Source organism: Dermacentor andersoni, chromosome 6, assembly GCF_023375885.2.
Source record: "Dermacentor andersoni chromosome 6, qqDerAnde1_hic_scaffold, whole genome shotgun sequence".
Lineage (NCBI taxonomy): Eukaryota > Metazoa > Arthropoda > Arachnida > Ixodida > Ixodidae > Dermacentor > Dermacentor andersoni.
The window spans coordinates 98,727,394-98,745,139 of record NC_092819.1 but is presented as its reverse complement, the minus strand read 5'-3'; the positions used below and the strand labels follow the sequence as shown (position 1 = coordinate 98,745,139).

Here is a 17,746-nt window from a genome sequence, read left to right as displayed (position 1 = left end):
GGCAGTCTTTTAAGTCCGTATAAGACAGTTTGCCAGAGCGTGCAGTAGATATACAATGAGACTTCGGCCGCACGCCTTCATACTTTACGGCGATCGAAGATCCACTCAGTCCAGAAATATAATAAAGGTTCGTCCAGCAGCATAGCAATTCTGTTGCAACTTGAAAGCAAGTTATGCATTAACAATTCGGAAAAGGTGAATTGTATTGTACTGGCTGAAGAAGTTAAAGTACGAGCGCGTATATGAATGATTGCTTGGCAGGAGATGCCTCTCACCAGCCGGAAACTATCTCAGTCGCACTTAAGGACTATAATAATAAAGAAAGGCTAATAATCTGGGTTTACTTAGCCGGTTAGCAGAGCGAGGCCTAGATGAGCACGGCGGAGATGTCATGGCTGCAGCGTATAGGTCTCTGTGGTGAAGGTGATTATGGTTAGGACTGCCCGAACTCGACCTTAGTCATTAGTGTAGTACGAATTATGGTACATCAATAAGCGTTTTCATATTTACATTGTTTTGCTGCGTTCCTTCTGGACACGCTTTCAATCCATACGTTTCATCTTTAATTGCCGTCTTGTCCTGGCGGAATTTCTCGGTTTGTGCGTCAGGCTTCTTGGTGTGGCTTTATTATGCACGCACGCTGAGTCTTATTACTTATGTTATACTCCTCATTGCGATGGGAACTTCCAAAACGTGATAAGACCGTGTGCGTGGCTTCGCAAGAAAGAGTGAATTATCAAGCAGCTTGCGTTGGAAACCTTAAATTCAATATTATTTTTATTTATATAAAATTAAGGAATATGCTCGCTGACTTTTTGAGTCCATTGAGCACTCCTTGCACTCTTCTATAAAATTCTTTGTCTCTTTACCTGCAAATGGACGGAAAAAAATAAACATTTTAGTATAGACGTCATTAACACGGTGGTTACATTTTCACTTGGAGACGAGTTATATGGCCAGGCAGAGTATATGAATTGAGGCGAGGACCGTTACCGGTGATTCTTTATGTGCATTTGCGAAATGCGCCAAAGTAGTTTCTTGCGAAGCTACAAGAGCTAATGCGAAATATCCCCTGAGCGCAGTCTGTGAGAGAATTCATCATGTTAAATTCTTGTTTACAGCCAATTTACATAATTATTGCGTACATGTTCACACTGCTATGGCAATTTGTAACCTAGCGGTCACGCTATCTCAAAGGCTATGACATTCTGACGCTCCCCACAAGGTCTTGGGTTCTATTTAGACCGCAATTACATGGAAACGGAAAGCGATAGACGACGATATGTTTGTCAACATTTTCCCCCAAACACATTCAAATGAATAATTCATTAGAAAAACGATCTCGTGTACTTATGGCGTGTTTTCATTGGCAGACTGGGAGCTCTTCAAAAGTTCAGAAGCAACATTTTCTGCTCTTTTCTGTGTGTTCGAAATTCTAATTGCAGACAGAGAGCTCCAACCACGTGTTCCAGCAGGCACAGTAGTTCCAGTGGCAGACCAAGAGCACATTCTGAACGGAGATCACTTTATGCAGGAGTGAACTGTTTTTCTGGAATCGGCAGAGTGGACCGGAACTGCAGAATCCCCGGGCAACGCAAAACCGAAAATATCCAGAACCAGCACGCGCGCTCTCACTCAATTCATGCGTGAACCTGAGTCCTTTTTAGCACGCACCAAAACATTCAACGCATCCAGTACAAAACTGTCTCGCGTCTAAGGCTCATCCCTCCTAAACACCACCAGATAATCATCGACATATCTAAACAGCTTTTTCCGCCGCAACATGCAACAGCGCATGCAAAAAAGAAACAAGTGACTCGGTTTGTTCCTTGCACGATTGGCATCGTGTACAAGATGCCGCGCTCATGCAGGAGAAGCTATATCGGCCATTCTATGGGCGCTCTCTTAATGACAGATTACAAGAGTGCCGTGTGGCATTGGACGCGCAGGTAGCGGGGGGACATTTGGCGAATCCTTGTCACAGGTGTGTCTGTATATAGTCCGGCATTCGATGCTACACGTGTACTACGCAAGGGCGAAGATCAGGTCACTAGAGAAATTTTAGGAGCCATAGCTATTAGCAATATTCGAGACAAATGTACGTGTCAGCGTTCCGTCTGCAGTTCTAACACAGAAAAGAGCTCCAGTACTTGAACGAAAACCTAGTACACGTGTAGTGCAGTGGTGATAGTCTTACTTGCTGATTTGCTTCTCGGTGTAGCTGTAGTGTTCGTGGAACGGGATGATTTCTTGGTGGTGTGTGCGCTTGCACCCTCGCTGGGGTAGTGTTTGCGCGTGAGCGTCTGTATACTATATTTCTATTTATCTACGAAATAAACTCAGTTGAAGTCTAGCGCCTGTCCACTCTGCTTGTTTGCCTCCGTGTAAGGCTTTTCTTTTTAAATCCACGCTGCAAACATGAATGCGAGATCCAACAGCCAACTAGCCCGCCTCACTCCTTTGACTGTTAAAACTAAAATTAAATTATCGGGTTTTTCGAAGCAAAACCACTTTCTGATTACGAACGAGAAGAAAGGTGGTTAACTGAGGTGCCCGATTTTTGTTAATCATATCATGAGAAGGCAACAAACAAAGACACCTCGAGCACAGCGTGCGTGATGCGAAGACGTTGGATCGTTCCCCACCTGCGACAAGTTGTTTTTCATCCACTTTCATTGCCATTAATTTATCGTTTCTTTAATTCAGTTAGTAAATACAAGCAATTTGCCCTACGTTGTGCTTGGTGTCTTTGTTTCTTGGCTTCTTTTTTTTTATTGAAATGAAAATAAAAGAAAGAGACGTAGTCACCTTATAATGATGACGGCTACTCCTTTTCTCATAGCGGAAACAGCAATATAAAAAATATCTAAGAAAATGAAAGGAAATCACGTCATAGGGTCAGAAATCCACAGCACACAGTCCTATACACTGTGTGCTGTGGATTTATGACCCAGTGACGTGATTTCCTTTCATTTTCTTACACATTTTGATTATGAGGCACGCCGTAGTAGGGGTCTCCGGAAATTTGGTTCATCTGGGGCTCTTTAACGTGCACCTAAATCCAAATACACGGGTGTTTTCGCATTTCGCCGCTTTGACTGTCACGCGGCCCGTCTTCGGCAGCGCGGCTTGATCACGTTATTGACGCTGGATGGCACACCGGTTTCTGCATGGTCTCAGTTTTTTTTTTTTTTTTTTGGGGGGGGGGGGGGGGGTGTCATAAAAACTTAGGCATACTTGTATCCTGAGTGTTGCATGTGAATACAACAACTCAGTTCTTCATTAAAAAACTTGGAGAAATTGTAGTACGATGAACAAAATTACTGATGCACAAACAAGCGCGCTGCTTCAGTAAGGACATTTTCGGTTAATGTTCAAAATTCTGAAGAGCTAAAATATTTCATAAAGCCAGAAACATCTCTTGTAAAAGACGAAAAAAAAAACTACTTTTGGCACGTTTATAGCTCTTTTGAAAAAGGAACTGTGCACGTCGCTATGAAGCCAAGCCAATCACAATGGGGAAGCGGTAACTTTGACGACACGTTTGCAGCAGTTGTAGTGCTCGTTTCCTCATGAAATTTCGACCTTATAGTCTTATTAAATGACGTGTTTTGACGTAGTAAAACTGAAAAAAAAAAACGCTTTTTCTAAGGTAATTGCCTAACTTCCCCCTTTAATGCAAACCGCGTTTACTTACGCAAGCTCACATCCATTCAGTGAAGATCATGTGGGCAGTAGAAGTTCATGACTGCTTTCGTGCAACCATCATGCATGTTGGATCAACGTGGACCCTTTATCAAACGCTTTGAAGTCACTCGGAGAAGAGGATATCTGCCCCCTGAATTTGTTCTTGGATGCCCTATACAAATGCATGGCGCCTCAAAGTACAGGGGAAAATCTTCTTTAGAAATTTCTAGCAACGATTCCACAGGGGTATCAGTAGGTTCCGAAGTCCTGCCACACACCTTATGGCTTCAAAAGTTCTGGTGAAAACTGCACACAGTTTAGCAATAAAGCTCGCAAGCGTGAGAAGGCGTGAACCTTTACGCATGTTAGCTCATGTCAGAAAACAACATTCATATGTCATACAATAACAGCGACACCCAGTTATAGCAACAAATGTCGTGTCAAAGTTGTATTCGTGAAATGATCGCAGATATTGTTTGTTGCTAAAGGAGCCGTACGATGACTGTTCTCTTTGCCCATAGGTGCATAGTTTCTGTTGCCTTGAATTTTGTTTCAATTTCTCTGGGCCTCAGGTCACGAGTCCCTGGCGGATAATCTAGTGGTTCACGCCACTGCACAAGATCACATTCTCCGGGCTATCCCACCGGGTTCACGAGCCCCGGTAGACCTTCACGACGGCGTCCCGAAAACATACAGCGACATCCTGAGCCCCTTCAGACCGGCCAAGAGGACCTACCAACCGCCACCTCCCAACCTGATTAGAGAAGAGGCGGTGATCTTTCGCAAACTACAGACCTGCACATTCCGGCACGGCACCCTGCTGCACGCCATGCATGCTGCGAACTACACTTACTAGTGCGCCTTCTACTCTGCGCCCAATGCCCTCTACCACGTGGTATGGGAGTGTGGGCACAGCCCATGGACACCATACATAACCGGACCAACCGTCGAGCAGTGGGAGGCCCAGGTGACAAGCCCAAACCCTGAAGACCAGCATTGTCTGGTGAGCAGGACCAAGCTATCAGCTTAGGCCCCCGGCATTCTGGACTAGGAACGCTGCCAACCATGGACGACTCCAACGTCAGCTCACTTTTTACCAATAAAGCTTATTCCTCCTTCTCAATTTGTTATAAAAGGAGCGTGGACTTGTCACACTTTGTCGCCTGGATGAAATCGGTCGCTGTTACGACTATCTCTTTCGTTCGTTATTGTTCCTGAACAGTAAGACAAGCCCGCTACAGCTGTACTGTGAAACTGATACCTGGTGCGCATTTCAAGCAATGCCGATTTAGAGTTGCAAAAAAGTTCGCTTCTTTCTGGCGTTCGAAAGAAGCGAAAATAAAGCTTTAAAATATAATTGCACTGTAAAATAAGAGGCCTGCTGTTTTCTGACCCCTCAGAGATGTATGGTAGCATTTTCAGTAACTGTAGACGCGATTGCAAAAGACGCTCAATTTTCTTTGACCTCTCAAGGAAACGCGCTAGTAAAATATTCGAAAAGCGTACGCAGTTTTACATAGAGCCTAGCGTCTCTACACTTCTCAAACATGTATAATATCTTTAAAGAAAAGGAGGGACGGGGTAATATGGAAGCAGTTCACTCTCTATTAGTTACTCAAGGAAGCTTGTTAAGATAGTTGCACTGAGGTCGTATTATAAAAAGTGCCCAGCGTTATTTGGCTCATAGCGGAAGTGTGTTAGTGGGCGTGCGCACTCTCTACAAGATTTTTCAAGAAAGAAAAAAAGCTCAACTTATCCGCCATTTCTAGTTTTGTTTTGCTCAAACTTCGTTGTTTCATTACTGTCACGCCTCCAACGATACGTTGGTTTAATGTCAACAGCCGCATACGTAATTAGGTCTTCCAATCCAGCAGTGTTTCTACCTCGTACGTTCTAGTGCAATGAAAAAAAAACATTTGCTAGAAAAACCACTGAAGTACTCATCTATGTGGCCTCAAGTGATCATTAGCTTCGCATTCTTGAAGTCTGAAGTTTATTTCTGCTCGCTCATCATTAACCAAGCAGTGAGTCCCATATAGAAAGAGCCTCCCTGTCAATGCTGGTTTCTGAGCTCGTGCACGGTATCACGAAAAAGGGAGATAATAATAGCTTGTTATTTATCTCATACATTTGCTTCAACAAAGATATTTAAGCATATCGAAACACGCATCACATGCGAAAGTTCTTCCTAACGGGCACTTACTAGCCTGTTAGTCCGAGCTACTAATCTGAATCCTGCACATTCTCTTACACGCCCTTCTTTAAAGTTAACTTTCCTTTTCTTTTTCAACAAACATGTTCATTCAAGACCCCATACTTTCATTTCTCTGCCACTACAACTAATATAGATTAGATGCGATTAGATGCGTATATAGATTAGATGCGTTTTAAAACAAGCGAGAAAGATAGGGTAGGCCTTACAAAGATGACGCCAGGTATGGGATGACTTACACACGGCTGTGGTTGGTGTACGGCTGCGGCAAAATCCGGACTTCGCCAACTACTAGGGCTGGAGGCTAACCTGTCGAAAAACAGCGAGAAATTTTTGAAGCAACGCGAGCAAGTTCTCAAAAACAGAGAAATAAAATATTTAAAAAAATGAAAGTAACCGCACTGCGTTATAGGTACACCCTATCTGAAACGTTTTCTTTCTCTTTTTTTTATGCAGTTAGGCAGTTTCGTGCGTTTTCCGTTTCTTTTAGCCTGAATTCTTACGGAACTAAAAGGTTTCTGCGAAATATCCGCACCATTATCCCAAAATTGTGCATGAAGCTCCGTCTGGTTGTAAAACGTTTAGTTTAACAGTGCTTCCTCGATGGGACAAAATTTGTTGGTTGAGAAGGACAAGCACCAAAACAAAAACCGATAACACTATTTGTGTTGAGAAAGTGCTTAATTAAAGCAATAAACTCCGATGATTACCAGAGATGAACGTAACCATTGCAAGATAACTACTGCATAGGTGTACGAGGGGTTTAGCAATCGAATTTGGATCGGTAAAAAGAAATGGTATAGTCTCTACACACGTGAAGCTAGCAGTAACGCGTAAATAGAAATTACATTAGGATAATCTTCTGCAAAGCATGCATTCTTGAGCATATTTCAATATAATATTATACATAATGAACACAGCACAAATAACAGTCTCCATGCATTGTTTGCTACAGCTTCCGAAATCTAGATTCAAAGTTTTGTCTGTCTAATTTACATCGTTGCTATAGCACTCCGTTTCAAGTCACCGTTAAATTGACACATATCCGAAATATTGAGTCATGTGAAAACATGCCTCTTTGCAGCATAACGTTGGCAAAGTGAGCATAACATCGACCGCCCTTGTTCGAATAACATTTCGATATGATCAGCAATGGTTCAGCAAGGAATGTCCAATACTGGAGTCAACATTTCGACAAGAGGACTTGTATTCGTCAGGGTCTTGGCGAAGGCAAGTCCGCTTGTCAAAGCGCTGGCTTCAGCCTGACACATCTCTTGCCCGACCCCTGTTGATCGCTTCAATACTCCATCTGCCCATGACCCTCTGTCATGTTTTGATAACATTGTCTTCATATTCTTGATTTAGCACTGCTTGGTAGGCCACTCTTCTTTATATTAAAAATCTGAATCCTGGAAGTATACTTCTGTTCAAGTTAAACTGGCCGATACTGACTTGCACTAGACACAGCTGCACCGTACAGAAGAATGTTGTGTGCTAAAAGTTCCCTAACCTCCGAAAGCGTAGCCGCTGAAACCTGGATACACGTAGTAGTTGCCGTTTCTGAGTCCGTAACCAGAGCCGTAGCCGTTCTGTTGACCCGCGTAGCCGTAGCCAACACCGGGGTAGTAACTATTAAAGAAATAGTTGAAACCGCCGGTAGGGTAGCCACCGTTGAAGCCATAGCCCCTAAATCCACCGTTCGGTACCCAGTTGCCATGAAAAGCAGTCGCAGTGGTGAAACCCGAGCTGGGGGCCCCGATAGGGCCTCCCCAAGTAAATAAGAAGCTTCCACTGCGCTGTGGACCCAGGGTCGACGCGAAGGTTGTCTCTGTTTGCCGCAGTGTTGCACCGGGGAGTCCGGCCGGATGACCAGGAACGCCAGTCCCGCCAACGACGGAAGTTGTGTGGGTGGTACGGGTGACTCCTCCAAGTACGTTAGGGCCTACTCGGGTCATCGTGTGCGTGCGCATGGGGTGTGCTCCAAAACTACCGAAGAGAAGTCCGCCCACCAAACCTCCGCCCATTGGGACGCCATTCGCCTCGCTGCGCACAACGGTGTCCACGGGAGCGTCGCTGATGAAACTGCCGCCCTGAAGTGTGCCACGACCCGAAGTAGATATGTCATTCAGGGAACTGTCGATGCTCGTTATGGCCCCGAGTGCGTCCGCCAGCGAAGCTGTAATGATATTGTTAAAAAAATATTTACTCAGATGCAACGCACATATTGTACATTTGTGTGAAGTGAAGCGTTCCTGAATCGGTCAATTATAATGCCATAAAACTGTCCATTTTCTGCAACACGTTTTGCAGCATAGCAATTATTGTGCCTGACTGGAAAATCAGCGAAACGTGGAAACGCCCATCATGCGAGTCACGTGATCCATGCAACCGGGGATTACACAGACTCCGAGATCGGCCCACTTTTCGTCACGTCATCTCCGGGATCAGCCCAGTTTACTACCATCTCCAGGACCGGCCCACCTTACTTACTCGGCGAAATGCCGGCCACTCAGACGCACCGAACTCCGGGAATGAAGCCATAGAAAGCCTCGCGGTGATAGAGAAATTAGGCGCTCACAGACGTATATTTGCTGCACTGAGGGTGTTTAAATACCGTTTGTTTTTCAACTGCGTAATTCTGTAGGGAAGCGAGTCGGCAACCAGTACATATGTATACGGGCAGTGAACATGAGGCTGCACATAAACCCGTTCGTTATGTGAGTGCCCTGCTGTGTGTAAGCTACTCGGCAAGAAACAGCAGCAGCACCCTGCAGAAAAAAGCCATGATCCGCGATGTCCTGGAGGGTTAGCCTAGACAGCTTCGCCTCAAAAGATATTTAGCGTCATTAAACATGATCCAGTACTGAACAAGAGGGAGTGAAAAAAAATCATGAGCCAACGTTTCGACAAGAGGATTTTCCTTCTATATTGCCTTGACGAAGACAAGCTTCTATACAGAGAAGTGGCTTACCCACTGGTTATCAGTTCATGTCTCGCGGTTCATTTTCCTCTCACGTCTTGTTTTAAGTCGTAATACTTTCCAAACCTTGTAGGAAATTTAAAACTCAAAAACAAACAAATACTTGAGGAGAGAGTCACGTTGGTGTTCGGTTGGAGACGCATTGGCAATGCCCTGAACTTTAATAACCTGATAATAAATTGACAGTCACTTAAGTATTCATACGTGATTTCAATGCGGAAGCATTATGGCTTCTCTAATTGGTTACGTCCATGATACATGACGCCATACATTGTCATGTGCCCTTCATAAATCTACCTTAATTCACCTTGCTTTAATTTGTATCAACCTTATTCTACCTTATTCCACCTCAGTCCATCTTGCTTTAATTTTCACCAGCCTTAATTAATCCACTTTAACCCACTTTAATCCACCTGATTTACCTTCATTCACTTTACTTCGCCTCTCCACCTTAAGTCACCTTACTCTAACTTGTTATAATTTTAATCCACCTTACTTCACTCTAATTCACCTTAATGCACTTTTTTCACATTAATTGTCCATAATTACTACTAACTGACGTTCTTGTACCATTACTTATTTCTCTATTACTACTGACGTCATACAAGACGCTGATGACGTCCCTGAGGATTATGATTTTTTCGTAGCATCGCTTTATCACGCAGGATTTTCTGCCTCATAGAACATATTCCTTCGCATTAATAAGTGCTGGGCATTTAAGTGAATGCAATGCATTTGTGCATCCGTTCTCGTTCTATCGCTTCTGCCGGGATTCTAACCGGCGCCCTGGTGCTTAGCAGCGCAACGCCAAAGCCACAATACGCCACCACGGCGGGCATGAACATCTGACTAACTGACGCTCTCGTACAGGCACAGCAACTGCTGGCCAAGCGTGCACAAACCTGCAAGCCAAAAAGAATATTAATAATACGATTAGATTCTGGGGTTTTACATGCCAGAACCTTGATCTGATTATAGAACGCCACAGTGTGGGACTCCGGAATAATTTTGACCACCTGCTAAATCAAAGCACACCAGCGTTCTTGCATTTGGCCCAATCTATATGCGGCGGCCGGTATCGGCTCCGCGACCTCAACCTTAGCGGCACAAAGCCGTAGCCACTCAGTTACCACGTTGGTATAAGCTAGGCTGCAAGCTGGATCCGCGTAATTTTCGACAGGCAGATGCGATGGTGCAAGAGCAAATGCTTAAAGCCGCAAGAGAATTGCCTGCGGATATGCCTTCGAAACTTGCTTGCGGTACTCAAAAAAATTATACATAACGAAATAGGAAGCCCGTTTCAACGTTAACCTGTAAGCAGGGGAAAAAAAATGTACGGACAAGTTTAACTGTAACACTTGAGTTTGCACGCAGCTCTGCTGTCGTGACGTATACCCGACGACGCAATACAGCGTGCGCTCGAACCGCGAGCGGATATTTCCACTGAATTCGCCTTGGGTGCGCGATTCGGTAACAATGCGTGTCATGACTTGCGCATGGGTTAACATGCCGTTGTAATACTATAGTTACTGCAGCCTACTGCACCGTGTTGCGTTAAAGGTTTGCGCACGTCCTACGTACATCTACACAGCATTGACGCTGGTACCCGCCGCTATAGCAAAAAAAATCTGCATTGTTCCAACCCAAGTGATGTCTTCTCTCTTAGAAAACTGTCAGATCAAAGCATTCAGCTTAAGTGGAAGATTATAGGCGCAGTATGGTCTACACTTTACATATAATGCATTTCCTTATTGGGAATGCATCGTTATGAGCATTCCTTTGAAGAATGACGCTTTTATATACCCTTTTATGTTACTGGCGTCCATATTTTGCAGCAATCATAATTATGTTCTTTCACCGGATTTTGTCTGCCGTGCCAGTCACGGTGCTTCTTTCGTTTATTTTATTTAAAGACGCCTTCGGCGTCTTACAGAACACGAATGAAGATGCTAAATATACAAATTTCCATCTGCCAGCTGTGGCGGCAACAGCAACTTCCATAACATATTTTAACACAGCAGCTCTATTTAACTCTGTCGCACAAGAATTTTCTGTCCAAATCCGCAACAGAATTTACATCACCGCCAACAAACAATTCGATGAGAGAAACAGCGAGAGAATTCGCGGCTACACCACACTTTCCCAGCCTCGTAGCGCTACCACGGCACGGCTAAACAAAATTTTGTCAACAGCGTGATCTTTAACTTTGTATTCTATTTCTGAGCTTGTCCTAAGTTCGCGCCATAACGTTTTTTTTTTCTCCCTTTTTTTTCACATTCTCTTAAGCCTGGTCTTCCGCTGTTTGTATTTTTAAGACATAACTACGTTTGCCCACATCTCCCCACAAAATTGTTGTTGCTGTCACTCTTGTTCAGGAGCTATGCAACTTTGCCCACTCCAAGGCTGGGTAAACATGGTGTATCAAAGAAAGCAAAGAAGAGAAAGACACAAAGCCAAGAAATAGACTGATAAGAAAAGGAAATGACGAAATGCTTTCTGGAGTTTTGTCATTTCACAATTGCACGCAAGAATAGAACGCAAGCACATGACTCGCACACGTGCGCTCAATATGTTAAAAGAGGGGGAAAAAACAAGAGAACACAGGTACTATACCAAATGAGGTTCTGTTTATTTATTTATTTATCTATTTATTTATTTATTTATTTATTTATCTATTTATTTATTTATTTATTTATTTATCTATTTATTTATTTATTTATTTATTTATTTATTTATTTATTTATTTATTTATTTATTTATTTATTTATTTATTTATTTATTTATTTGAGTAGCTTGGCCCGTTGTGGCACTACATAGGCGGAGGGGATGGAAAATATCTAGTGTAAGTGCAATGTGTACAGGGTTCACGGAATGAAACGCGGCAGACAGCATTTAGTGGAACTCCGTACTGTGTACATTTAGTGGAACTCAGTACCATGTCATGTCGCCAGAAATCTTGTCACCAAAGGTGACGCGGAATCCGATCTAAGTGCACGCGCCAAAATTACGTCGATGCGACACGAACTGCAGTCGGTGGAAACGAAAGTATGCGCATTAGTTCGCCCTCAATTGGAGCGTTTCATTCCGTGAGCACTGTACAATGTAAATGATATAGGAAGACGTCGGGTAAAATAAAAAAGGAAAAAAAGGTTAATCTGAACATCGAAAAAAAATTGAAAAGAGAAACGGAGTTATACAAGATGTGGTAACGTGCAAGACGCAAACGAACTCAAAACGCGATGGAGACGACTAGCCCCCATCAGAACATGAGTTTAAAAATGCAATAAAAGGACGAATGAGGTAAGTAAACAACCTACAGAAATACATATCAGATGAAACGGAAGGGATGTTCTACCATACTTAGCACATGAAAACGCTGTTAAAGTGAATATTCAAGCATATGCGGGTTCAAACAGGTTGATACAATCTACGAAGTTTAGCAGTGCTGCGTGAAATGATGATTACGTAAGCAAAACAATGCTTTAAGGTGGTGACTTCCATTCGGCAATAGATAAAGCCAGAGGCGAACTTTGATAGGCATTAGTCCTGGCAACTATAGGTTTCACTTTATGAACATGGTCATGCGCGGGTAGAGATGTGGGGAGCGGGAAGAATACGGGCTCCAGTAAATGTAATGCTGTTATGGTAAAGACTATGAAAGAACGACAACCGTGTGAATTTCCTGCATGCGTATGTCAAGAGAAGGGAGATTGAGTGATTTCAAGGTGGACACACTTTGACAGCGAGAGTATGAAGCCAGGATGTAGGCAATGTTATTCGTTTTGAAAGCAAACAAAAGTGGCCTCCTATAAACGAGGAGAGCGTTTGATAGTGCTGTTCAGGCAACGCTTCGGGTCACCGCCTGGTGCTTGCATCAGCATTTACGTAAATTTGACGTCAGGAGATTGCAATAAAAACGTATTGGAATAGTTTTACGTTACAGGAGCCTAGATCACTGTTTCTGGTCTCAAGAGGTGCCATCTTTAGATTCCATATCAAAAATGAACATAAATTTGTGCGGTGGCTTTATAATATAACACTAAAGCAAAACATCTAAATTTATGACATGAAAGTGACATTAGGTTTAAGATATAGTTAAAATAAAGTAAATAATTAAGTCGTGCGAGTCTCGCACTTCATAGTGTTCAACGTGTCATCACTATGCGGTACTTTAACGATATGTATGCGCAGAAGGATTAGACATGAAAGAACAATGTAAGAATGCCTGAAGGTAAGGTAGCTTGGAAAGCAATTGTTATTTCTGGACATTGAACCACTTTTGATTCATTGACTATAATGTATGCCCCCAAACGCACGTGCTGTATACTGCGCGGACTGAGTCGAACTGATGAACTTGTGCATTGAAAATGCCTCGTGACCAGTTGGTGCATGAACTTGTCCCCGCCATGTGATTCATTGGCATCACCATAGTTTATCAGTGCACATTCATTAAAAATCATATAAAATACTTTCTGCCGATTATAAATGAAGCACTGAAGTTGATAGATGTTATACGGTCATGAAAATATTGCCCATAACGTTCCTTTATATTTATGCACCTGTACATGTGCAGCAATGGAGAAATGTAATCTCTCCTGAGAGTAACGTTTCTCCTCCGCGCAGTCATTTGAAGTTTCCGCCATCTTTAGCGATCCTTTCTTCTGCAGCGCCGTCTGCTCTATTGCGAGTGCATCCTTGCAGTGAAAGTACGTGTAGCCACTTTAACCCGGATTATTTCGCAAACACAAACCGCGGAAAGTAAAACGAGCCACCAATATGCTTGACAGGAAAGGTGAAAAATGAGCGCGGCGTGATGACGTGTCATGTGCAAGGCCTCGCAAGCGTCACTATGCAGCGGAGACGAGGTGCGTGTTTTCCAGCGTAATATGTAACGGTCGAAGGTGGCCAAATAACCCTAAAGGTCGTGTATATGGCCAAATTTGCGCCTCGGTAGCTGGGCTGGTATATCAACACCGTTTTGAGGCAGCGAAACACTCGAGGCAATGCGCTTCCGAAATCACGACGTCTGGTACAGCTATATTAGACGTGTTTCGGGGCGCTATTTATAGGTGGCGCATTCGCGTCCATCGAGAACTGCCGCATCTTGGCAACACGCCGTTCAATCACAACTATGGTTTAGTTTTTTCTCCTTTGCAGCGATCTATATCTTACACACAGGTTGCGTAAATGAAGACGTCGGCAACCTCACCTGCGGACAGCAAGGCGATGGCATAGAAAACGTTCATGACTGCCGCTTGTCGCGTGGCGTATATCTCCTTGGACAAGCCGCCGCCGCAGCGCGTATTGTGGTAGAAGCGAAGTCTAAACGTTCTGCGAAAGAGAGCTTTTTTACAAAGCACGCCCGGGTGCTGCAGTGCAAGTTGCGCACGCGATTGTTCGTGCACTTCATGAAACAAAAGCGGAGCGAGAAGAAAAAAGAAAACGAGTCTAGCATACCTTCTTACCAGGTCGCCCGTTTTCGTGTTCTGCCTCTTCTCCGGGTCTCTTCCAAGTGCAAAAAAGCAGTGCCTTTTTTTTCTTATTCTGCGCTACCACAGCATAACCGGAACAATGGGTAACGAAGAATGCGTTCTTCGACGCATGATCGTGCAGTTGTGTGCGCACACACGGCGGATCGCTTGTACACAATGGATTCTGTCTATAGCGTCTACAGGAGGGCGTTCTTTCTACCAAATACGTGAAACTCAGTTTAACTTTGTTTTATTTCCTTTCCAATCCATATGCTTTTTAAAAAAGAAATGAACGTTGTAACAGGTTTAATATGTAGTCTATTGAATTGTTTTAGAAAGGCTTAGCGCTGCTTCAGAATAGCACACGTTGAAAGTTGGTGCCGATGATATTGTAACTGGAGTATTACGTAGCGCGCATGTCTTTTCCTCGCGAATCGTTAGTGTGTTAAAGACATGAAATGTGACTTTCCTTTACAGAATTTCCTCGCAAATACATTGAAAGCAGGGGAGCTCGTTACGTCTTTCCGACTTTCTATTTCTATCTGTTTAATACTCCTCGGCCCGAACACAAAAATATCTACCACCTGGTGATGTGATTACGCTTATTTTATAACTTACAGGGCCGTAGAATGGCGCACGCAGATCTGCGCAAATATGCGCAAATGGTTTGCTAAGAAAGTATACACGTAAAACCGTGATTAGCCGTTTATGCATCTCAAATAAGTGAACTAAACTAGATGCTTATCTCAGAACCATGGGACGTCGACTAGGTTACAAAATATGTATCTAAAAAAATATTCCATCATCTCTGTTCATAATGTATTGAAATAAGGAAAAAAATATACTTTAGTATTGACAAGTTATCGCCCGATGAAGTCTAAAAATAAGGACGGCCCATAAACTCGCTATAAAAATCAAAACTGCATTGGCACTTCGGCATCGTATTGCGAAATACAGTAATTTCATTGTTCACTGATTGCCGTCTCCGAAAAGCGAAACAGTGTCGGGTTCCCTTTACAATAGTCACTTCGTTTTACATGCAATTGCTTCTTTGTGTCAATTCAGGTGCCAGGTCTGAATGTATGCATGCATTGAAATTAAACGTAAATTGTGGTGTTTTACTTCCCAAATAAACAATATGATTATCAGGCACGCCGGCAATTTGGGCCACCTGGGGTTCTTTAACCTGTACCTAAATCTAAGTACACGGGTGTTTTCGCATTTCGGGCCCTCACACACGCACACACACACGCACACACACACGCACACACACACGCACACGCACACGCACACACGCACACACACAAGCGCGAGCGCACACAACTTATATCAAGCCTTCTGACTACTAGCGACTACGACGGACGCCTTCAACGCATCATGGTTTCCGAGGCAGCATGCGCACACGTATGTAGCGCAATTCGAATCCATTGTATCCGAAAGAAGCGTTTCTTCCTCATTACCGTGCAGCCGCGGATGCACGGTAATCTCTGCTGTGATCGGTCGGCTTATTCGGCAAGAGGCCGCATCACTCACGGTCACGAAACCCGGCGAGGTTCTCAAAGAAAAGCTGTGCTTTTATAAAAAAAGATAATCACCATCTACGCGCTCGCCTCTTTTGCCGGTTTCTCCCGCATGATCGAGTGGTGCCTGACCCGATAGCTACAGACGGTTCAGGCGGCCTGCTGCTCTCTGTTCTTTCGCTTCCCGATTCCCTACCCCCAGAGGCGCTGCGCCACAAGTACTCGCTCGTAACAGAAATAAGCAAGCCGACGTCTGCAGCCCCCCAAAACTTTCGCGCTCAGCATACTGCTATGCGCAACCGTGCCGGCACCGGCGGCCGCGCCAGCACCGACAAGGTCTGCAACATAGGTCGGCCTCTTCTACGGCCCAAGCACTTTATACCAATGTGATAAACTCCTGGCTATCTGCCGAGCATCGCCTTGTGGTCGGCACTCAGTCAATTTTGCTTGGGTTATTATTCTAAACTATTCAAAAAGTATTCCATGTACAGTATATTCCGTTCGACCCTGGTGCTATTGCACTCGTATTCGACTCGGTCTCAAAACTCACTATGTGCACACCAGTACGATTACTCAGCGCCCTTCGGCAGTCTTTTCGGGAAGAGATGCTGTTGCACGGAATCATCTCGCGTTCGCGTGCTAGCCCAAGATACTGCTAGAGTGCGTTGAGGGCCGCTAGCACGCACGTTAAGCGGGTACTGGCATCATATTTTCGACTGTTAATTTTTTTTTTTGCGTTTAATCAAGGTATACGCCTCTATACCCTAGCAAAGTAGTGACAAGCCTCATAGTTTCGTAATTACTTCAATATACACGAAATACTGACTCGCGAATATTGTGTCAGTAGCCCTTTAATTGCTTGGATTATGAGGGGGGTTCTTTTTGTTTCATAGTTCGAGACGCCGGCAACGGTTCATGTCGTGTATTGTCGTTTTCCTCGTGCTATGGCCATGTGAGTGAGTGAGTGAGAAAACTTTTATTGTCCGTAATGGGTGACACTGGAGCTCCGGTACCGCTCGTAGGCGTCCAGGGAGCCCGATGTCACCCTAAGGGGCAGGTGTTAGTAGACGAAGCGGTTTGCCGCTTCGGCTGCCAGACGGACAATGTTGGCCTGTGCCGCCGGGTCTTCGCTATAAAGCGCAGTCTCCCATGCTTCTTCGTCCTTAAATAAATTATATCCCGGGGAGTAGCTGCACTCCCATAGGATATGTCTTAGAGTTCCTATTTTATTGCAGAATCTGCAGAATTGGTCCTCCGGATTTCCCGTTTGCGTGAGGTATCTCCATCTGGGAGACATGTGGTTCTTGGCTTGCAAGCGGCGCCAGATGACTGCCTCTGCGGACGTGAGGGACCTATCCGGGAGTGGATATTTCCGACGTCCTAATCTGTAGTGCTCTGTGACCTCGTGATAGGTTGCGAGCGTCTCGACCTTAAAGTTAGGTTGAGGCTGCCGTCCCCCCCGGATAATGAGCGCTCGGGCGAGGGCATTGGCGGCTTCGTTTCCTGGTATGTTGGAGTGAGCGGGGGCCCAGGTTATGGAGATCCCTTTGTCTATGTTACCTTTCGATATTATGCTGTACGCGTAGTCTGATATTTTACCTTTGCAGAAATTCCTTACTGCCGATTTGCTGTCGCTAACGATCACCCTCGCGTCCGTACTAACGCACGCTAGGGCGATGGCTGCTTCCTCCGCTGCCGTGGCGTCTACTCCGCTTGTATATATCGCGCCCTGTTCTGCTCCGGTCCCGTCGACTACCACTGAGACGGAACTTCCGTCTCCACCAAGGGCGGCGTCTGTGAAGGCAACCGTCTCGGGTGGCATTCTGCTTAGCTTTGTTGCCAAGTGTTTGGCTCTGTGCTAGCGTCTTTCCTGATC

At 44.5% G+C, this 17,746-nt stretch overlaps 1 protein-coding gene across 1 annotated transcript; it reads right to left on the bottom strand.

Moving 5' to 3' along the window:
- Nucleotides 1-745: 745 nt before the first annotated feature.
- LOC126522633 (uncharacterized) lies at nucleotides 746-14,383 on the bottom strand. The gene is made up of 5 exons (XM_050171394.3): nucleotides 14,337-14,383; nucleotides 14,089-14,210; nucleotides 7,410-8,075; nucleotides 6,139-6,208; nucleotides 746-869 (listed from the first exon to the last, which is right to left on the bottom strand). The coding sequence occupies exons 2-4, from the start codon at nucleotides 14,123-14,125 to the stop codon at nucleotides 6,204-6,206; spliced, it is 708 nt and encodes a 235-aa protein (XP_050027351.1). The 5' UTR covers nucleotides 14,126-14,210; nucleotides 14,337-14,383; the 3' UTR covers nucleotides 746-869; nucleotides 6,139-6,203.
- Nucleotides 14,384-17,746: the final 3,363 nt, after the last annotated feature.